We start from the raw sequence: 23,527 nt of genomic DNA on the forward strand, positions 1-23,527 counted from the left end.
GTATTTGAGAAACCCTCTTTGTTTTCTTTGAAAGTTTGCACCTTGGATCTACTGCAAATGCCATACCACCCGTATAGCTCTGTCCCAAATTAAAGGATGCATCTCTAAGCAAATTAGAAAAAGAATTCGTTTTAAAGAGAGAGATGAATTACAGCTTAATTAAAAAAACATAAGAAGGCTGGAGAAGGAAGGATGAATTCAGACCAGTCCTAAGGGAACTCCAGTCCTCACAGTGCTTTGAAAGATGACATTCAGGTACCATACATCATCAGCACAAGAATTTCCATTAGTTATTCCCAAGAGGCACAACTCTCCTCAGGTAGACGGCTTCACAAATGTACCTCTTCACCACAGCATACTTCCCAAGCACAGAAATAACTCACTCCAAAGTCAGTTTGTATTTAGAAACAGAAAGGAACAGAGATTGAATGGGAACACGGCAGCAGTCGGCTTCTGAAAAATTTAAAGTCGCAGCAGATGGGACAAAAGACGTGCCACTTGCTTAGCATGAAGAGCACCCATAACTTACAGTGCAGTAGCCAAAGCGGGTGTTTCAGCACGCTGCCCGTGTTGGAAATCAGACAGTACTCTTGGAAAGTAGATAAATGCAAGGACAGTGTTAACCTTCAGCAGTATATAGTGTTTCAAGAAATTTGTTTACCAGCTGCTTTTCTCCAGCAAAGTCACAGTCAGTAATTAATAACCCAAGCTTGCTGGTCTACGAAAAGGTGTGTAATAATTAGCTTACCTTGTTTAGAACCATGCTGTCTCCTTATTTGTTTCCTCTCATAGGTTGCTAGCTGTCCTCGGACCATTAGGAAGAACTGAGGCTTCAGCAAATCTGCCGAGGCTGGAGGAGCAAATCACAGTAAGTCCTGCATGGCAAGCACTTACACAAAACAAATTCAATCTCAATGATCCCCTCCTTCCCGGCCACTCCACGCACACCCCAGCCCTTCATCTACTCTTTCTTCGGAAGCTCCAAAGTTCAGCTCACCAAGTTTTACCTTGTTAGGCAGAGCCCATGGATGTCTTGGTCTGCTGGCTGTAGCTGGCTATGCTTCTTATCTGGGCTTTATTTCTATTCTCTTCACCCATTCTGCTTTGCAGGAGACTGGTGACCTCTGTTCTCAGCTTCCCAGAGAGCCTAACAAAAACTCTTCCCAGGTTAGGAGAGCTGCCTTATATCTGGAGATAGCTGCACAGGCCCCAGGCCTGAAGGGCAGCATGTTTTTTAATTTACAGGCAAGGGACGGAGGCGAGGGAGTAACAGGAAGACCAGTAGCAACTGGAATACGAGCACATCAGCAGTCCAGCTCCCTTAGTGATGGGCCTTACAGCATCCATACTGCATTCCTGCCCCTCAGAGGAATCAGGCACGTGGAGGAGATATGCTTATAGAGGGAGAAATAGCTTTCAATTATACACAGATGTTTATAATTAGAAACAGAAACTGAGATTTTTGTTTTCTCCTAATACTGTCATGTAACACCTTTCATGTAGTTATTTTTAAAAATACCTAGTTTCTTTCAGAGATGACTATTCACAACATTTACTAAGGAAACCATTCCACCTCCCCCAAATCCTGGGCCTTCTCTGGCACTATGAACTGCCCTGCCTGGCTTGCACATACTTTGAAGTTACTTGTCATTAAGTACACACATTTATTACATCACATTATATTTTGCTGTGAATGCAGATGTTTGGGGCTTTTATTATTCACCTGGACTTTTTCCTCTGGTACATACAACAGAGGACATTAGCTTTCCAGCCATGTTTATAGCTCTAAACTTGGAGATAACTCTGCCCCAAGCACTGCATCGGTCACAACAAAGGCACCGCAGTATATCTTCTAGACCACCGAGGCATTACCTTGTAAACTCCTGCTGAAATGTGCCTCCTTAGCGTTGTTGTAACACCACATTTCCAGCCCTTGCCCGGGCTCCGTCCTCCCTTCCCAGTTTACGCATTCCTCGGCCACCTGCCCCTCCGGTGTATCCCCACAGCCCAGCTGGTTTCTCTCCAGCACAAACCCTCTCAGCAGCCCTTTCCTGCTCACGCTCCCCAGGTACAAAACTGCCTCTGCGCCAGCCCGTCTCCCTCCTCGGGATTGCAGTTCCCAAATGTCTGGTCTCAGAGGACTAGCAGTAGTGCAGGCTTGGAGCTGTAATAACTTATACCGAGTTTCCAGCAGGGCTGGTTATAAAAGGAGTTCCTTTTTCTTCTCTTGAATTCCCCGTTGTGGCAAGGATATAGACACCTGTACGCGGTGTTATATCCCCTTGACAGCGCTGTGCAGGACTTCACAGTGCCACACAACTATGCTCCAACTCCTTTCATCATATAAAGTGCTGCCCTGTGGCCTTGCCCGAGCTCATGCGTGCTGTGCCGGCGTTATCTTGCATCCGGCACCCAAACTGCTTCAGGCATCCAGGCGTCACACTGAAGCAGGATGTGAAGATCCAGAACTTAAAGGCAGATTTAGGGCAGGCTTAATTATGGCCTTTTCAATAACTGGCAGACAGCTGTGGTGTAAATAAACCCAACTAAAATAAATGGGATTTTATCTGCAGATTAATTTGTCCAGGATTTATTCTAGCACCTTCAAGCTGACAAATATTAGGCACTGAATGTAATAATTAGGCACTGTTACTGTGAGGTTTTTGTTTCAGAGTGCTTGAGTGTGATACTGTCACAGTAAAAAAACTCAGGACATTTTTATCTAATCTTTGTGGCATGGGACATGATAAGAACTTTGAGCACTTCCATCGGGTACAATTAACATTATACTCCATTTTCTCTACAGGCATACATCTAAACTTTTGAGGTTAAGCTGTGATTTTTTAGTTTTGTTTGTTGTAACGTTTAAAGGAAGACAATTAAAAAAAAAAGGCAGAGGAAAACAGACTGCCAATACTTCAAGTTAGAACCAGTGGTAAAACATTAAGCTGAGTGAAGAAATGCAGCAGGTCTTAACCTCCTTATTCTTTGTCTTTTACACACTGATTTCAAATGTCCTCCAAGCTGAACACATTCCTTTATCATGTACCCTGATTTAGACATCTGCCTGCACAAAGAATTCTGCTTTTTAAAGATATACAGAATGGATGTAATTTGACTGATTTATTTAAACTCACAGAACTTCTTGCTTCACCAATAATTTCATTTTGCCTACGTGATACCAAACGCAGCAGGTTGTGGAATGGGGAGTAACTGCAGGGCAGGACCAGAGAGATGAGCAAGGAGAGCACAGCTAGGGAGGCAATGCAAGGCTTGCAGCAGCCTGAGTGACCAGAGACACCCTGGGCTAGAGTTTCAGGCTCATGGGAAACCTTAGCCCAACGTGGTGAAGGTCTTCACAGCCACAAGAGTCTGACTGAGCTAACACAGAAAAAGCAGCAAGATAAAACCTAGGAGAGTAAAGCTCGGAGATGTGTAATGCTGAGAAAAGGTGAGAGCTAAGTGCTGAGTGAAAAACAGTTTAGAACCCCCAACACAGATGCAGCCTCTTATTGATTTTTCTTGGCTTCAGAAAAAATGGAACTTTGTACATTTTACACAGAAAATTAAAATTGCAGCAAAGAAACATCTGACTTCATCATCCGTGCCTCTTAATAGGAGCATCCTTAAACTGGTTCACTGCTCAGGTCATAAAGCGTAATTATAGCAATCTATCAGAAAGAAAATCAACTGTATGTAGAGCAGGAATGGGAAATATAATATGTTAACACATAGTAAAAATATTCAGTATGAAAAAGAAAAAAAAATTGGCTTGGATTTCACTCCCCGAGGCTGACTGCACTATTTCCTATAGCCTGACTGTTTATGAACTTTCTGGTCATTCACAATTTGTTACTGTCCATGCTTGTCTCGTCCCTGTTATGGTCATTGTGTTTATTTTTATAGTTGCTTTTATCCAAAGCATATGTTGTCAATGGCCTTCCTTCCTTATCTTTAGTGCTTTCAGTTACATAATGCAGCATGGTACCTGGCAATTCCAAAGCAAATGTATCTTGGATGATAGATTACAAATGAAAAATGAATGCTCTGGGACATCTTAATAGCTTATTTTCACCCATGCTTCCTGCCAATGTGCCTCTGCGTGTCTCATACATGTATCCAAAATGATCAAAACAGAAGTCAATATATTCACTAAATTCATTTTTTCTTCTAGTGCTGATGGCAAGGAGATCATCAAAAATGCTGAAGGTTCTTTATTAAGTGGCAGTGATCGAAAGCTGACTTACGTTGACCAGAAGGTATTTGATTTTAATCATTCAGGAAGGAAATGGTAAAACAAACGAACATACTGTGATCTTCAAAAAGAGGTTCTCCAGGGAAAGGGGAGAGTGTTCTGCTTCTCAAAGGTTAACAGCCTCATAGTGCCCTTTTTGGTAACCTGATCCCTGATTTGTGAGTAGTTTCCTTCCTTCCTTCCACACAGAAGAATAAAGCTGTGCTTCTGCAGCTTTGAAGTCACTGCAAGTTTTTGCTGTTGAATTTAACATGGGAAGGACTTTGGTAGTCATTTGTGTTTGGTGAAGGAATAAGCAAGCACTGAAAGCACCACTGTCCTGGCATCACTAGTACACAAACACCATGAACAGAAGCCAGGGCAGACAAAAGAAAACTAATCCCCTTCCTGGCCACAGGAACATGCGAGCTGGTCCGTGGAGGAAGAGCAACACTGTCTCCAGCAGCAGCCAAAGCAGAGCCTGCCATGCAGCGAGGTGCCAGCCAACTGCGGGAGCACAGCGCTCCGTGCCAGCTGTTGCGTGGTTTATGATGATGCAGCGAGCGCCATGACATACCACCTCACCCAGAGCCTTTCCCACAGCATATTTCAAAGTGCGTGCCAGGCCAATTCCTTACGGATACCTCAGAGTTGACAAGGGCCTCAGAAAGTCATTTGTGATGTTCTTATAACTGTTCTGTGATCCAGCACCACCAGGCTAAACTCCAGGGAATCACTGACAAGTTATTTTCTCCATATAGGTGTATAAATTTGGGCTTGAGCCATTTGCATTAACATTTGTGATGATGAATTACAGGCTGAATTGATCAGCTCTGATTTGCCTCTGATGCAATCTCTCAGCCTCTGAAACTCAGTGTAAGGAGCTAAAAGAAGACATTTTTGCAAGATCTCCTTTTGCAAGGAAAGCCACTGCTTTCCTCTTCACTGTATTCACATCCAATATGGGTGCTGCAATGCACAGTCCTGGAGAAGGATATTGGCTCAAAGTCTTTATTTCCTCAGTGGTTTAAATAATTTCGACCAATATGAACATCAGGTGTTTGTGCTTCATGTTCTACAAGGTTAATGTGTATATGAGCAAACAGTCGTCTTTGAAATGCTCATCGGTAGTTGACGATTTCTCTTCTGTTACAACGAACTTTGCTTTCCTGACCTGTGTGCTGTAACACAGAGTTTTTAAACTCTGCTCTGGAATTCCTGGGATCGTAACAAATGGATTAAATGAACTCTTGTTTTCACTCTGTTCATTTAAGGAACCTGTCTTTTGATTTGGTATCACTCACTTTGTATTTTGTATTGAGAGATTTAGACATAATGAGAAATGAAGAGACAGTTAAAATGACACTTGGGAACTCAAATCTGAGCTCTATCAGCCCTGGACCTGTCCCATGATGTTAGGCAAGACTTTGGGAACACTTTGCTAAATTCTCATGAAATGTGAGGTTTGAAGGAATCTTTGTGAGTAATTGGAAATTGATTTCATGATACTCTGATCCTGAGCTCACAGGTGGTAGTTATTATTTTAGATTTCAGAGTGCAATCACAACAGATGAAATCTCAGAAGCTCTAGCAAAATATAAGCTCTACTTTTGTTCCACTCCTTCCAGATTTTCTTGAAGTCATAGATTAGGTTTAGATTAGTCCACTCCATAATACAACTGTGGAAAAGCCAGGGAGTAAAACTCAAAAGCACTTTGCTGCAGGCCCATTTTTTTCTTGAGTGAAGCTGAGTGTAAGTTTGGCAGGAAAAGAAAGTTAGTAATAATCTAATTTAGAACCCAAAATGTATATTAATTTATCCCCAGTTTGGCATGAACCTGAGGCCAGTTTCAAAAGGTTCCCACTGCTGGGGTTTCTAGTTGACCGGTAACGTTGCAAAGTATCCAGTATGCTTCCTTGGTCTTATGGCTGTTGTCCAGTCAACCAGCTGGAACCGAATTGCTCTTTTTTTCCAGTTTCCCATGTGACATTACTGATAGCGAACATCTCATTTAAAGCTCATTGCAGCAAAGAGACTTAAACATTACCAGTACATTCTTGCTCCTGGATGCACTTTAAATAAAATCAGCAAGGCTCCCCAGATATTACCTCGTATTTCTCTGAGATTCCAAAGCCAGACCATTAAAATAATGAAAGGAAAAATTATGAGAGTAGAACCAACTTCCTGTTCAGAAAGAATAAATCACTGTGCCTCTTTCTTGTGACTGACCCAGGGCTCAGGTCTAAAGAGCAAAGCCTCCGACTGTGTTCCCAGGAGAGAATTGACCCGCTTCTAATTACATGTGCAAGAAGTGGGTGGCAGCTTCACTAGGAGCTTCTAATTGAAATGTCTACCCGTGGGACTGGGGCAATTTCCCAGTTCAGTCTCACTTTCTAATGCCAAATTCTGGGAAGAGAGCCTAGTCCTCAAGTGCTTTTCGTTGTGATTTGAACATCGTTGATTTGAATGCTCCCTAGTGACTGTTACCTTGGGAAAAGACTCTTTCCCTTTCCCGTTTCCAGACACATAGCCTCACGGCAGTCAGTATTCAGCTGGTCGCTGCTGTCTGTCTCTGGATGGGTCAGTAAGGGTGATCCTTCAGGCTCTGTTTTCTTTCTGCTTTTGCTCCTTGCCTTGCAAGGAGATGGTGTTTTCTCACATACGTTCTCAGTTGAGAGAATCTACTTCATCCTTTTATTTTACCCTTTCTATTTCCAAACACAGCAGTGGGTTTTTTATGTTGATGTTATGTTTCAAAGCTCTGGTTGCCTTGTTGTTTCTGTGTAAACCCCATCATCTCTCCACTGAATCTGTAAATGCTTGTTGCCGTGTATTGTTGAACTGCACCTTGATTCTGTAGTATGTTTATGGAGGGGTTTGTCATAGCGTGGTCTGTTCACATTGCTGGGGTGGACTACACTGACTGGACGTAGTTATCAAACCCTGTGAGCATGTAAATGCTGGGAAGGAACTGGCCTGCTCCTATGAATTGCAAGAACATTTCCTGAGTGTGAGCCCTCAACCTGACACCTCTTTTGGTTCATCGCCTTTTTCCTTGCACAGATGTAGAAAATACTTTGAGCTAGATACTGTTATACATTCAAAATCTTGTGATCTAGTTCATGCAATATTTTGATCAACTTATTTTGACTGCTAGGCCGTGGGAGAGGTAAGGATAGTCTTAAGGGAGAGCCTGGAAACTTTTCAAGCTGGTCATTTCTCTTGCTCTGGCCCAATACAGAGCTGCTGCGACCTTTCTGCAGATAAGTCATTGCACTGCAGAGCTCTACAGGGCTGAGCAGTCATTATTCCTCCCCGTGTAACTGAACCAAAGCGTGCCTGCAGCCAATACAGAGCAGAGAATTTATTGACTGTCTCTGGAATTAGGCAATTCTGTTAATTGTCTTCATTTTCCAGGACTCTGTCATTCTTTTCCTGAATCATTAGTGGCACAGCTATTTGTGTGCCAGCATGAGCTGCCTGGAAAAAAAAGCTAAAATTGAACAGCAAATGAATCAAAGACAAGGACAGATACCTCTCAAAGCTAATTGCATTCATATATCCTGGGAAGCCCTTACAAATCCCTTTTCAGCTTCCACAGCTCTTTACCTTCATTGTGGCTTTGGTTTGAGGAACCTCTATTAAGCAACAAGACATTCCTAAACAACACCAGCGAGTCAAAAGACTTCTTTCCTTTTTCATGATTTACTTCCCTAGTGCTCTCTAGCCATACCAAACTTCCCAGCAAGGACTTCTTGCATTAATTTTTTGTTTCTAAGAGGCAAAATGATTGGGGTGGCTCTGCCTTTCCCATCTACAAAAGCACATTAAAGAGCGCTAGGACATTGGTGGGACATAAAGAAGGAAACTGCATGGCCTGTTCTTTTATTCAGGTTGTTTGGTGGATTTTTTCACTTTTCTTTGTAGCCTGGATGTTAATCCCCATATCATTTCCCACAATGGACATGTATGTGGTCTGAACTTGGACATGCAGTGGGAGTCAATAATTGTGAGTTGTTATCTACATAGAGTTCCTAGACAAGAAAATCACCCAATATTTTTAATATACCAAACTCATGACACTCAGCATACACATTGTCTATTTACATGTCATTTATCCATACTTACTTGAAGTCTGTGGTATCACAAACACATTAAAAAAATTATACTTCTGCTTCAATACCTCTTTGATCAGAAAAAAAATACTTCCATACACAGGGTTTGCTGTATCTTTTAAGTGAGGTGATTCTAGCACAGTTCCAATCCTACAAAAATACAGTGCTAGAGTATAGTACACATTTTGAAAAAAAAGCTGATATCTGGGGGTGAACAGTCCTCTGGCAGTTTTGGGATACCATCCAGCATTTTCAGATTTGGCAAACTGGAGAATACACTTAAAGAGAGACAAAAGAAAAACAGAAATTGAGAGATATACTCTTAGAAAATGTTGAGAACAAAATAAACACTGATAAAAAACAAATAATGGATTCAAATATGTCCAAAATAGATTTGTATTGTTGGAAATCTTGATTTGTCATTTGTTGCAGAATTTATCTGGTAGAGATCTAATTAAAATTTTTCAGGTTCATTCTGTTGTACAAGTTTTATAACCTTAGACTCAGTAAAGCACTGCAAGTACCTACATGTTAATAGAGTAGAACCAAAACACTTGTCTAATGCAAAAGAGAGGACACAGTGTTAGCCCAGATCAAATTTCCTAGATTGCTGAAAAGCAAAGATTCAGATTGCAAGAAGTGCAACTCAGCTTCTGTTCCTCTGTGACAGAGAAACAGGGCTCTCTGCAAACCTTTTTGCACTTCTATTTCTCCCAAAGAAAAGAAGTCCCTGTTTTGTGGCCATGATGCCAAACCGAAATTATATCCTCCTCATATACTGTCCCCTTTAAACAGCACATCACTATCTGTAACCTCAGCTATGAAGACTGCTGTTTTCTTCTTCAGAAGAGTTTGACGGAGTTGTAGCCCCCCATAGGCATCACAGAGGGTGCTAACCCACATGCTGTGGTATTTGCTCCTGTGCCTTTTCAGGTGAGCACGGACTCCAGTGCTCAATCTCGGCATGTAACTCAGGGCTTTATCTATGCTTGAAAATGATTCATTCTGTCTTCCAACACTGGCAGTGAAAGTAGTACCAGAGTTATCATTATTTTATTGCCTTAAGAACTGGTAAGATTGGGAGCAGAAACATAATTAGTAATTGTTATAAAGTGCTTTTTAGCTTTTCTCTTCCTGAACTTTTTGATATGTAAATAAAATGTGAAATCCATTATTTTAAATTTACTTTTTAACTTCCACTTTGATATCTGCCTATTTACTTTTAGAAAGCATAAGCATCACCATCCCACTGTCAAACGGATGCCTACTAGACTGAAGGAAAAAGCCTACGGGAAATTCAGAAAGGTTTTCATTACCCACTTTCTTTTAAACTTCTCCTCTTTTTTTTCCCCTCACAGGAAGAGATGACTTCTTAGACACGTGCTGCAAGGTTTGTCTCAAAAATATCAACAATGCCTTCTGTAGATGGCTGACATGACTCTGTGTTTGTAGTGGGGAAAACCACACAGATTTCTGAAGAGTTCAGAAGGAACACGCTTCATTCCCCTTTTCTGACCTGCGCACAATTGTTTTCCTGGCAAAAAGGTTTTGGAATCAAAGCAACCCAGGAAGAACAGAACAGAGGGATGAGTGTCAAAACATGCAGGAGACTTAGAACAAACTATCTGCCCCTGAATTCTCTATTTTTATTTGAATTTTCATTTCCAGTGTCTGATGCAGCTCTGTTAAGTCTACACTACACTGTACTGACTGCAACATACAACTACACTGAGTGGGGTGTTCAAGGCAATGCAACTTCCACAGTGCTGCCACAGAGAGAAGAGAGAATCCAGAAAAATCAAATGAAGGTAACTTAGTTTTCTCTTGTTTTAGCTCCCATCTTCCAATATATCCTTCTGATTTCATCTCTGGCATGTAATGCAATTTAGACTCCTTTCAGAATACACGAGGGACGCAATGAGACTGAAGAGAGTTTGAGTAATAGGTAGTTTCTATTAATAAAAGGGAATTGAATTTATCCGCCCTGCTCACTGTCTCTAAACTTGATCCATGGACTTAGTTCAGCTCAAGAACTGCCAGTTATGTGATCAGAAAGCCTCCTAGGCAGTTTCTGAATACTTTGTGGCTGTTCTCAGATACTGGCTCACCAGCGCATGCTCCTGGAGCATTTATGATAGTTGAGACTACGGGAAAATAAAAAGATTGCTCGGGAGAGCTTGTTGTATTTGAGATCCTATTCCTTTTGAACTTGCTCACAATCATCTCTTTGTATTGTTCACTTTATGTTGGCTATGAGATGGTAAGACTTACAGTTGTCTGTATCCTTCTTGAAATTCACAGGGATTCCTTTTGAGTATAAGGGATTCAAGTGGAGTGTGTCTGAAGTCTGATATTCCACTTAGGGTCATGATGTTATTTTCAGCGAGTGATAAGTGCTGAATCTGAGGTATCTTTGGCAGCTGTTTGAAGGATGTAAAGTGGTTTTTATTGACATTTAGTTCTCTGCATCTGTAAAGTACAAAGCATATGACATCACTGATCACATCCGTGATAGTATACACCTGTAGGCCAACACAGGGATGGCTCTTCACCTAGCCAAAGTCATGGGCTTAAATTTGATTCTTTGAGATCTGTTTTCACACTAGTTCTACACTTGTATTATTTTTGCCTAACCAGATCCTGCAAGAACAATTCCCTACACTTTCTTGACCTTTCTTTATATCGTACAATGGATACATCACTATTGTTTTTCTCAATAACAGACCTTTCCATATACCTAGACACACGACAACACAGTAGCAATAGATGCGCTGTAAAAATACAGTTGTAATGGTCACACCTCTCCTCTCTGCTTGGGTCATGTTCCACCATCTCTTCACACACATTCCTTCAGTGTTCAACAACTTTCCCTTTCAGCACAAATATCACTGAACTTGATGAGATTCATGAATTATCCACCAGGAATATAGGGACATCATCTGACATCCTGGCTGAGTATTTTCAATTTAGAGAAGACATGAACTCAGAATAGCAATATATGGATGGATCCTCAATAAAATACCCCCCAAAATATCATATTTTTAAAAATATCATATCTGGAGTCTGGTCCACCTATTACTTAGCTAAATAATAGTTTTGATTTGTATGATATAGCATAAAAATAAAACCAGGACATTTTGTCTACCTTGGCAACCTTATGGCACTTAGGTCTGTCAAAGAATTGTCCACCAACCAAAGTTTTTCCACCCGAATTAATCTTTGGAGGATTCTTTTGAAGTTTTCCACCTGGTAAAGATCACCCAGGTCCTGAAATGAAAGGTTCAACTCCTGCGAAGGGAAAAGAAATCACTTTTTTTTTCTTGCTTTCTAATAACTATGTAATTAAATCTTTTCAAATACAGAATTAGTTAAAAGATGAATCTTTTATTATGCTGCTCTTAAACCAATTTTTGGTGCCAATTGCCAAATTCACCTTAGAATCATAGTGATGCACTGCATAACTCCTTGAAAGCAAAGAAGAAACCATCTCTTTAAGCATGTGAATCCTACTGTCCATCCCCTCCTTCCTCTTAGAATGGGCATGCTTGTGTGTGTGCTCTGGGTGGAGAAAGCAGGACTAAATGATGGTGGCTTATGAGTCTGGCCTCTAAATTCATCTGGAAAAAGTGCTGTGCAGCAGCCGGATATTGATATTCCTGTGTTCATGCACAGGGAGAGGCATGATCCAGAGCACTGATCTCAGTGTTAGATGAAGTTACTATCTAATCGTAGGGAGATTATAACTTACTGCTGATCAGAGCCAGCAATAATGTACACCTCCAGCCAAAAGAACTGCTCAGGCTGGTATGAGGAGAGAGTGAAAGAGCTGAAATTAAACTACTCCATTCTCTAACCATTCATTTATCATCAGGCACTAAGCAGGCAAAGAACATCACTAGTTCTTTTATGCTCCAGCTCAAATGAAGCCCTGTCACAACACAGGAGTTTACTCTTTGCACAGGGTCAGAACCCAAATTACAATATATTCCAGTGTTTCTTCCAGCCTGTAAAAACCTTCTGGTTTACAATGTCATGGTGCCAACCTGAGCTTTAAAACTGCTAACTGCAAGGGGCAGCCGGCACAGTATTATTTGGCTTATTTACTACTACAGTACAAAGAGTTAATGAGAAAGTTTTACAGCACAGTTTTCCCAGTTCTCCTGCAGTTTCTTTTGCCACTTCTCTGTGTCAGTTACTTGTTTCCTTTTTTTCAAAGTATGTTCTTCTCCTCTGAAAAATAGCTCTTCTTCTGAAGGTTCTGCTCAGAAAAAAAGATTTACAATAGTGGATATGATATGGAACTGGCAGTTAGTTACTTGCTGAAAGATTATATATATGGCTGGGAAGATATCTGAAATGAAGAAATATATATAATACTATAGGTGCATAGGTTTCCAGACTTCAAAGAAGTAAATTAATGTGAAGATTTTTCTACTATTTTTGGGCTTATAATTCAGCAAGCAATCTAAGGTCGCGATGATTTGGTACATGGTTAGTAAGTGACATTTCTTCTACACCTCAGAATAAAAGCTTTTTCTAAATGGTTGAGCATAAGCATCTGAGTTCTAAAATACTGTTTCTATATATTCTTTCACATGCTATGTGTTTATATGACAGTTATGTACTTATCCGTTCATTGTCCTGAGAAAAGCATATGTTTGTAACTTCAGGTCCACTGGCAACTGCAACCGGGATCAATAGCCATACTCAAAACTTCATACATATTAAAAATGACACATGCTGAAGACTTAAAGTCAATTAAATGCTTAAAGCTATGCATATCTTCAAACTCCTAACTAAAGCAAGGACAGCATAGAATTTTTCCACTGTTTAGTCCCAAATCTGAAAACACCAGATATTAAAATCCATCTTTCATTCCTCATTCTTGAGTATGTCTATAGATCGAAATTGGGCCAATGTGCTGCTGTATGCAGGTCTGGATTTCGCTCTTGTCTTCTTGTTTGGCACATGGCTATTACATTCTGAGTGATATTTGAAAGTTAATGAACTTTTCAGAGAAGTAATCAACACCATATTAATATTAAAAATTTTCAAATTATAGTTCTGGCTTTTATTTTCAAAATTACAAAGGGTATTTTCCTAGTGATTAAGAAAAGTACACATGTACAATATGGGATGAAATCCTGCCCCTTTTCAAAACAATGGCAAACTTCATGGTTTAATCTCATAACATTTAAGGACATACTGTTTGAATAAATAAAGCCAAGGCTTAAACGTGAATATGTCTCTGATCTTTACCTTCTCTCACTCGGGGACAATGAAGCTGATTTCCTCGAACATCATGGTCCTCTATGTCACACCAGCCGAGATACTTTAAGGTATCAGAAGGAAGCTTCAAAAAAGCAAAATAAATATATAAGAATCAGTTAAGGTTTTTCAGTTTCTGGCATTGTATTTTCTCATCTTTCTGGCCTTATTACAGTAGAAACAATATTCATACATGTTTACAGTGTCTTCTGCCTTAATACCATGTGGTGAATAGCAAAATGAGGTATAGAAATGAAGACAGAATAGCATGCATTTGTGTATGCATTTGCATGTAAAGACATTTCTGGACAAACTTACATACAACGTACCCTGAATGCAACTGAGGCACTAAATCTAAATACAGAAAATCTGCTGCTGCAGTCGAGAATATGAGGTTTCTGCCCTTTTTACTTTTCCACTAAAACATGTTCTATAATTTCCAGGGCATCAACCTCCCAGGAGGGGGCAAAGAACAGTCTCTAACCCTGCCTGTAGTGTGTGGAGTAAGTGCGATTTGTGTCGTGCCGAACAGACACAGCGCCATGATTGCCTACAGTGGGGGAACTTCTCGGTGCAAAGCAGCTTGGTTATTTGCTTGAAATTCCAGCATTTCTGTCAGTGGAAACCATGATGGTGGAGTTGAGGGGCGGGGGGAGAGATGGAGCATGCACCTCTGACTCATCCCCTCCAGTTAGAGCTGAGCTATACGCACATCCAGTAGTTGGCAAATGCTGTGGGGACATAGGTGTCACAGTTTTAGTTTAGAGTTTACTGCAGCCCCTTCTGGTTTACTCCTACGACTTGGCTCAAATATTGGCGAGACATATTCTCACAAAATATCTGTATTGTTACCTTTCAGAGCACTCCCGGTTATGACATTTTATAGCAAATGTACACAGCCTCTTCAGGATTTATGATATACTTGCCCATTGCATCCAGTTCTGTGCATAGTGCTCAAAGGCTTCCTGGGCCACTGAGTCAAATCCCTTGCCTCTGACACCACATCATATAATCTTATTTACCATCATCTGATCCAGCTTTGGAAGATACAAGGAGGCAAAACATAATCAGGTTCAAAGCTGAGGAAGAGATTTCAGCCTTAGTTACTCCTTGTCGGCGTCTCTCTTCTATAAACTTGTAATCAGACTGGTAAGCCACTTACTGGCGAAGGTAGCCCAGAATCACAGTTCTGCCTGATGAAGCCTCTGTTTTGTGATAAAACTGCTGGAATGGTGTGTGAATCTTTTAGGGTGGAGCAGCAGGGTGAACAGCATTTACAGAATTTTTGATTGCTTGTAGTCAGACCTGAGGAACTAGAGAGGAGATGTTAAACAAGTAGTGGATTCTGTTCAGAGAAATGTAAACTATTTTATAATAACAGAAAATACAGAGGAGCAAGGGTATGACTTGCCACCCGACAATAGCCACATGATCCTGAGGTCAAACCATAGGTAGGGCAATCCCCTGCAGTCCCTAAATGGCACCTCTCACCTAAGTACTGTTTACTACTTCCATGTACAAGGCTTTCACAGATATATCCAAACATCACAAAGAGGAACTTACTGGCAGTTTGTTAGAAAAACTCATTCTTGGAGAAAATGAAGAACTGAACGTGTTCAATACCGTGATATGTCCCCTTGTATCCTGTATAGCCTGCTTTTATGGATCCAGGCTGTATGAAAAGATACCTCAACTGCATTTTTATTTTAATCCCTTGAGTATATTTCAGTACAATATCAAGGTTCCAGAAAAGAGTTGAACTTTGTTTGATAGAGTCTTGAAGTCATGCGCTTTCCTAGTTCATTGACTAAAAACACTTTCAAAAGTACATTTTATATACCCTAAATGATGCAATTTCTCCACTTGTGCTTCAGAGAGATTGAATAATTTGCAGACTGGCAGCTGCAATTTAGAAATTTACCATGGAATACTTAAAAAAAAAAATTTTAACTCAGTGTGTGCATACAGCACTATAATTTGACTTTACTCTACAAGCTCGGTGAGAGCTTGCCAGAAAGTATCAGCTGTCAGTAAGCATCATTAAAACAATTACAGTCAGGAGCTGAAATGGAGAATAAAAATGCAGATTTAAAATGGTCTAGTGAGGATGGTAATGAAAGTTTCATATTGAGTGTAACAGGCATGCTAAATAGAACATCAGTTAAAACTTACGATTACAGGTTATTGGCAAATAATCATGAAGAGACGTATTCTGTTGACCTTACTAAGATTGTTTTGCCTTTTTTAAACATCATCAGAACCCAGTATTACATCTTTCCCAGCTTTTGCCTGAAAGTGCATGCAGACTGCACAGAACAGTACTGACATACGGCACTACTCCTCCCTTCACGCTTTATGCTTTTTTTTTTTAATGGGATCAAACCAGCCACGATAGACTGTAGATGACTTAAAGGAAGCTGAGCAAGCTCAGCATTTCTGAAAATAACAGTTATTTACTTAGGCATTTTAGAGGTCATGTTGAGGTAAACAGACCATTTTCATGTGTGTGTGCTGCTACAGATCAGCAGGCATTCACACACATAGCAACCCTGTGAAAAGAGGATTTACATTTCATCAATATAAAAAAAAAAAAGTATTGGGAACTCTTGCTTAGCTCTAACTTGCTATTTGTTTTGCTTCTGCTTCCTTGTATGTTAAATGACGTCATGCCAGAGAAATATGTAGAAATTCTTGGAAATTTAAGAAAACAACCTGATTGTTATTTTCAGTTTTGGAAGCAATTTGTTAGGATGTATTCAAATGACTATTTATAACCGCAAGACTTTTCAAAACCTGCCTTCCTCTCAGCAAGATACTACCTCCTCTGCTAAAACATGAATATACACTCCTAGTCCCTTGAGATGTGGGATAAAACATTTTAGCTGAACCATTTGATATCTGTTCTGATCTTTTGGCAGAAGCCCACTCACAAAATCCTGTATCAATGATAGAAAATAAAACATAAAGTTCTAGAATCAATATGTGATAGATAAGACTTCTCCAATCAGGTGGGTAGTGAGATTTCTATTGGAAAGAGTGACAGAAGGAAGCATTTTTCATCTCAAAACTGCCTGAGTTTAATAAGCACCAGCTGGACCCTAACATTATGTCACGGAAGATTTTTCTGAAGGAGCAAGTGCAACACCGCTTTTCTCTCCCTTGCTTTGTTTTCCTTACTATTTTGCTGCAAAATTGATGCAAAAGAAATGGCAATGAATGAGGCAGGATGCAATTCCAAACAATTACAGATCACACAATACATGAAAGTAACAAAATTTTCTGCCTTGATTGCGAGGCCCTTCAGCTGGATATGAATCTCCAATGACACCTCTGGGAGCAGCACACTAGATTATGTCAAGCATTAGGGGGAAAAAAAATTAGATTCATGATGTCTGTCCAGGCTGAGTCATTTCCTCTCACTTTGCCTGCAGTGAGAAACTAGTGGTTATCATAAATCACAGACCTAAATTCTTATGAGAGAGGAATTAATTTCACTAATGGAAACACTCTGTGGCAACAGTATTCCTCCATTCTCTCTCTTCTTGGGGTGCATGGGGGGGTATCTATGACGTCTTTTAAGAAGAGATACTTGACTATATTTTAAGAATCCTATAAAAGAGGATTGGAAAGGAAACTTAAAGTGGTAAGGGGGAAAAATCTTAAGTGTGATCAACGTCTAATTTCTGATGCTGGCCCTCCAGTCTAGTTCTTCGTATCATGGCTACAGCTTTGCCACTGATGGCAAATCCATGTACAAAATTTCAGAACACTCAAGTCAACATGAAACATCTAAACCCTCCATCTGGTTAAAATATGATTTCTCCCACACAGCTGGAGTTGCCAGCCTGCAAAGCCAGGCTTAGCAAATTTTCTTGGCTCCCTCTACAGTCAGTGGAGACAAGTGGGTATGTCCAGATACCCACTTACTCAACCCAGCCTCGATGCCTATTATTTTCAGCTGGAGTCACCCACAGTCCAGACTGTCTACATGAGGAGCCCACGGGCTCTCCTGAGAGTGGACACAACTTCAAGGCATCTGAAGTTGGATGAGGAGGATCCCATTTTAAGTGCCTAAAGGATACTTTGAAATCACAGGACTTCTGATCGCTTCAAAAAAGCTTAGGGAAATCATTCTGTTTGTGTAGCATCATTGAAATTTATAAAATAGCCATTTCATCTAAATAATTAAAGAAACCAACCAAAAACATTGTACAAAGCAATTATTTGCTAGGATAGGACCTTGAAATCTAGAGGGCTGCATATGAGCTGAATAGAGGTAGCATGGATTGGGTGGGTAAGTGAAAGTACTCATGACTAACCCAATATATTTCATGCTTTTTCCTCAGTGGAAGTCCCAGTGGAGAATTAAGTGGCTGAAATATTTTGTAAACTGGAAGGAATGAGTACAGAACAGCTACTGCATTTTTCAAAACATGATTTACAAGATATCAGGCCATATCTTGGAAAATCATGCACTTCTATAGAGTTCACTGTTAAAAGTCACACATTATCAAGATGTCAGTGCCAGTCATGTGTCCGTGAAATGGGTCTGCTTCTCCTCCCACTGACAGCTTGGCAAAATTTTCATAGGCAACAAAATGCTGTAAATTTTTTAACTGCAGTGCAAGTACATTTGAGTCCTGCTGACTTTAAGGGGAGAATATATTAAAAGTCCATGAAATACTTTGAAGAGCTATAGTTGAGCTATTTCTGAAACTACACCAGCGAAAGATATTCTGAGTGAAAAACATTCCTCCTGTGTATTATTTTAGATATTTGGCTGTTAAGAAAAGACTGTCAGTCAAAAGACTCCTTTCTCCCGATACAACTGGCAGCCTCGATAAACAAATACCTTAGACTCTACAGCGCAAGTTCAGCTTTGCCTCATAGAAAATGGCAAATGGAAAGCTCAGTGGAAGAGGAGTAAAGATAAAGTTATAAGCAAACTCTTGCAGTTGGGAAATTTAAAAGTTTTTGTCCCAGTGTTTTGAGCAGTTTTGAGGTCTGGTCCAGCTTCCAGTACTCTTCTCCCCAGTTACTTTTCATGAATCAGCAGCCCCAAGCAGGCTTAGCTTTCACTGAACCACGGCTGCTTTCCCTGTAAATATGGAATGCCCTTGAGAAAAGATTTGGGAACAAGTAGTAGGGCTATTTATACTACCTCGTACATGTATTCAGAGTCAGAATTTCTCCAGTGCTTGCTACAGCTTCACATCCCACCAAACCAGAGCACATACATGATGGCAAGGCTCTCGTGCTCCCGTGTGGCTGCCCTCCGTGGAAGTGTGGTCAGGTTGCTATTTAACAGCAAAGTGCTCTGAGCTCTTTCAGTCCTGCTACTATGGAAGTGACAAACATGGGCCCTTCTAAAGGAACTAAATCTGATGAATTTTAACATCATCTTTAAGAAAAAGGAAAAAAAATCCCAAACCCAAATAAACTAAGAAAAGAGTGATAAACCCTCCCAAAGCGACGAGTGTTTATATCTAGGTCAGAGCTGCTGATTTTGTGTAGGCTCTAAGAAAGCCGGTTATGGATCTGTCCAAACCACTTGCGCAAATAGGTGTTTGCTTGCATGATACAAACACCCAGTTATTTATGTTGTCTCCGTCAATTGCACATGCCAAGGCTGATCAACAGAAATGAACTGCAGGGTTAACTTACAAATGCAATTTGTAAAGGTATTTAAAAGACAGGAAACTCAGAATTCAGGCTGTGCTTTCTTCAAAATGTACACAATTTACTGTTATGTAGCAGGTGCTGCTTGTACGCAAACATTTATTATGAGAAGTCTCTGGACTTAGAATAGTAGAGGACTTGGACATTGTGTTTCCATGCTCTATTACCTTTCAATTATTTTTATAGGAGTTTTATGAGACATTATGCAACATTTTGAAGCAGTTCTCTTGAGCATAATTTAGTGACAAACACACCTGTAAGTTATGGTTACAAAGCATCCTTACTGTTAGCTGTATCATCAATTATCTTGCTTTATGCATCATAAAATTGCCCCCCAAAAAGACATAATTACATCATTAGGTCTCATCATGATAATTATGCATTCCTAGCATATTAACTAACATTCCATGCAACTCTTCATGGATCTGATGTGCAACGATACAAATTCCACATCTCAATCAATGTGTCTTTCACACATTTTCACAAGAAGTTACACATTTTTGTTGAGACACCTTTTTGTTTTTCAGTAATCAGCCAATGACACCAGAAAAAACACATTTTTCTTCCTGTTTTCACTGCACAACGATCTCCATCAGCAATACAGGTTTGTACATTTTAAAAAGATATCCAATCCTGTAACACTATCTTTGTTGTCAAAGCATGTCAAGCCAGCTGTGCAATGACTACAGCTACTTCTCTTCTTTCACCCTCCTACCTTTCAGACATGTCTTGCTGTTGCATAAAATCCTCACATCTTGCGTAAGGCTATTTGTCTACAGTCAAAACTTATCTTCCCATCTTTGCCCCTGCACAGAGAGGTAGTTCTACATCCTCTGGAGAGAGGTAACCTGCAAGGATCCTGGCTGGGGCTGTATGGATTCGCTGTCTCCAAGGAAACACTATCACCTCGCAACGCAGTCACATTAGGAGGTATTGTTACCAATCTCTTAAGCACATCAAACAAATTCCTGTGCTGATTGAGCCGGTATCAATGAACCGTCTTTCCAGAAAGCGGCTAAAGATAGGTTGGTGATATCTGTAGCAAGATACATGACCATTCAGATGAATCTCTGGTGTGCTTACTCCAGGAACTCTGCTTTTCTGAATTGTTTTCACATTTTTCCCACTTGAAGTTTACTTTGTCTTTGCTTAAAAGATCCCCTGCTTCATTATTAAATGTCTTATTAATTAATCCAAGAATTTCAGATGAAAAGAAAATTGATGCTTAAAGAGTCTCACATTTTATGTAGCATTCATGAAAGTTCTTCATGAGCATCTCTTCACTCTGTTGAATGTCCTTGCCTCAGTTGAACACGCTCAGCCATTTCCTAAACAATCTTCCAGGCTTCCTTCTTGAAGTTTGCATCTGAGAGTGAAAACAAGAGACTCTTCTCTTGGTGGGAACTGACAGGTCAGTTTTGTGTCTATTTTTATGTTATATTATATTTTTCTTAAAATATTAAAGCTATAGGTTCTGAGAATAAGTCTAGTGAAGCTCTTCACTTCAAAATGTGTTTGATATAATGTTTGTTTGTTTGACTCAGACAAAGTCTAGACACTGGCAGTGTGCCACTGACGGAATTGCAGCAGCCCAATATTGTTACGGGCATTGGCTAGTCCCTGCTGAAGTTTACAGATGGCTTTTAAACTCTAACAGTAGTTATGGGAACCAAGTTTCAGTGCTTTGCTGTGTAAGGTTATAACAGAGCAGTCAATCATGCCCTATTGATCGGCATCTTCCACATTACAGACATAGTTTCTTCTTCACTTGTGCTCCTAAACTCCATACTGAAAGAAGAGGGGATAAATAGATTAAGATCGATGTGGAAAAAAGTACACAGTAAACCCCTCTGCCCAGGGATATTCAACTGGAAATACCATATAGTCACAAATCTCTGTGGTTCAGCCTTCCTACCTTTCAATTTCTTCACAGAAAAATTATTCCCTATCCTCTCTTTCCTTCAGATTTCTCTTTTCTCTTTTTCTTGCTTATTATAAAGGCTGATCATTATAAAATCTTTCTGTATATAAAGGCATGTGCTTTCCCCAACAGTGACTGAAGTCTCTAAAACATTCTCTTAGAAATTCTGCTGGCAAACTTCACTGTGCCAGTAAAGTACTGGAGCATAAAGTTTATCAGAAAATTTCAGCTCCTATGCAAAGGTACTTTGTGGTTCCAAATGTCGAATTGTCAGATTGTTATCTGAAATTTAACAAAGTAATCATTCCACATAGGTTTCACTAAAACTTTAGGTGGTATGAACTGAGTTTACTACAGGGTGGGCTGAGGACGAAGTATTAAGAGTTTCATCAGTTTCATCTTTATCTGCTAAGAAAAAAATCTTTCTAAATTAAACAAGACTGTAATTTGGGCCCCCCTTACTTACCATTTTTCCTCTATATATAAACTGAAAGGAATCAGTCCACATCACAGCCTAATGGGCTTCAGATCTCCTATGGCAAATGCATATGAAAAATTGTCTATGTGCTATTCCAGTGAAATGACGTATTTAACATGGAGTCAGCTTTTCCATTATAAACACTATTTTTCAGATCTTTACAACTTGCCAAGAAATTCAGCAGCATGTCCCATCTCTGCAAGAAAGAAATAGTTTTTCCCGCTTTATCCAATTTTGACCAGTAATTTTGTCTCTGAAATGGCTGAGCAGGGCAAATACAGGGTGGGCATCAGTCTCAACCATGTGTCTCTCCCATCTACATTCAATTGATCGGATGCTTCCCTGCATTATCCTACAGATACAGCTGGGGCACTCCTGAAATATGTATGAACTGGGCAGGATACATCTCATCCTGAGATCTGATTAATGGCGGAAACAATTCAAATTATTATGACTGCTGCAGGCCATAAGAGGCCCTATTGTTCAGGGCACCACAGAAAGCCAGTAAAATACAGTTTGCTCCGGAAAGTTTGTAGTCTAATTGAACAGAGCAGCGAGAAAAATAATAGGAGAAAGGAAATAATATTATCCCTCCCTCTTTTATACAGAAGTAACTGAAATGCTCAGACCATGAAATCCTGGCGCTGTGGTAGTCAACAGCAAAAATTCTGTTAATGTGAATAGGGTCAGCACAGAGACGGACTTCATCCAGATCTGACTAGATGAACAATCTGGCTTTAAAGTCTATGCATTGAAATGGTTGAGCTTTTCTGATCTGACATGATGTTAATCAACGTTAAAGAATACTTAAATGACACTTCTCTATTATAACATTTTTCTGATTCATGGATACAGCAGCTTGTAAAAATCAGTTTGTGGATGTAATTTCATGGTCTTCATGTAAAATTCTTACTTTACTTAGTGTTAGCTTGATACTTACTGGTGATACCAAACCGTTACATTGATGCCACCAGTAAAATCAGATCTAAAAACTTAATGACATCATTATAGTGACAGCAGAAAGTTAATTTCTATATTGATCTTACCTGGTTTGATTATATCCAGGAATCCATGGCATTCGTGTTGGATGAATCAGTTAGGGAGAGAGAATTTCTTTGAATATTTAATTAGTATAATCTGCATGGATACTCATAGGAAGCACTAGAAAAGGAACACAATTTTAAACGTATATATGCTCATCTGTGCTTCAGCAGATAAGCAGGCACACTTGCATGAACTAACTGGTTATTTTGCCGAGTTACCTAGGCAACAAATTTCTTTTTGTCCTGCCTATTCAGGATTCCAGTAAACTATTTGATTCCCACTGGTAGGACTTGGAGAGCATTCACAGAGAAAAAGCCAAATACAGCAGAATAAAGCCTTGGATAGAAGAGCAGAGTTAGTGAAACATTTCATCGGGGTAACCAGACAAAAAGGAATCAACAACTAGCTGCATAAATAATTGAAGTGAAAACTATATATGCCTGGTTTTCTAAGGTGTTATAAACCCATGAATTCCAAGAGGGCTGGAGGGGTTGTAACCAAGCAACAGGTACTGAAACTTGGTCCTCTCTCCTGGAAAAACAATAGGCTTGCAAGTCATAATGACAGTATCTGGCACTGAAGATTAAGTCTTTCCATTGATTTTATGGTCTTTGGATCAAGCCATAAAAAGAGATGTTTATGGAATGAAGAATGGCATTTTTATTTGGTTTAGGAGAGACTTAATTCAGTAGCAAATCTGACTTTTCTAATAAAATGTAGGTCAACAGTTTCCGGATTAAGTAGATTTTTTCCTGACATTAAAGAAAGATCAAGTACAAGTAATGTT

General features: G+C 39.8%; 1 protein-coding gene across 1 annotated transcript; it reads right to left on the bottom strand.

Moving 5' to 3' along the window:
• Positions 1-8,324: 8,324 nt before the first annotated feature.
• Positions 8,325-22,890, bottom strand: LOC129209942 (leucine-rich repeat-containing protein 46-like). Its single transcript, XM_054835254.1, has 9 exons — positions 22,743-22,890; positions 21,685-21,892; positions 20,013-21,085; positions 14,781-14,931; positions 13,610-13,703; positions 12,490-12,608; positions 11,496-11,638; positions 10,622-10,819; positions 8,325-8,628 (listed from the first exon to the last, which is right to left on the bottom strand). Exons 3-9 carry the CDS (start codon positions 20,036-20,038, stop codon positions 8,517-8,519), a joined length of 843 nt encoding a protein of 280 aa, XP_054691229.1. The 5' UTR covers positions 20,039-21,085; positions 21,685-21,892; positions 22,743-22,890; the 3' UTR covers positions 8,325-8,516.
• Positions 22,891-23,527: the final 637 nt, after the last annotated feature.

The sequence above is a fragment of the Grus americana genome, chromosome 9 (assembly GCF_028858705.1).
Source record: "Grus americana isolate bGruAme1 chromosome 9, bGruAme1.mat, whole genome shotgun sequence".
NCBI lineage: Eukaryota > Metazoa > Chordata > Aves > Gruiformes > Gruidae > Grus > Grus americana.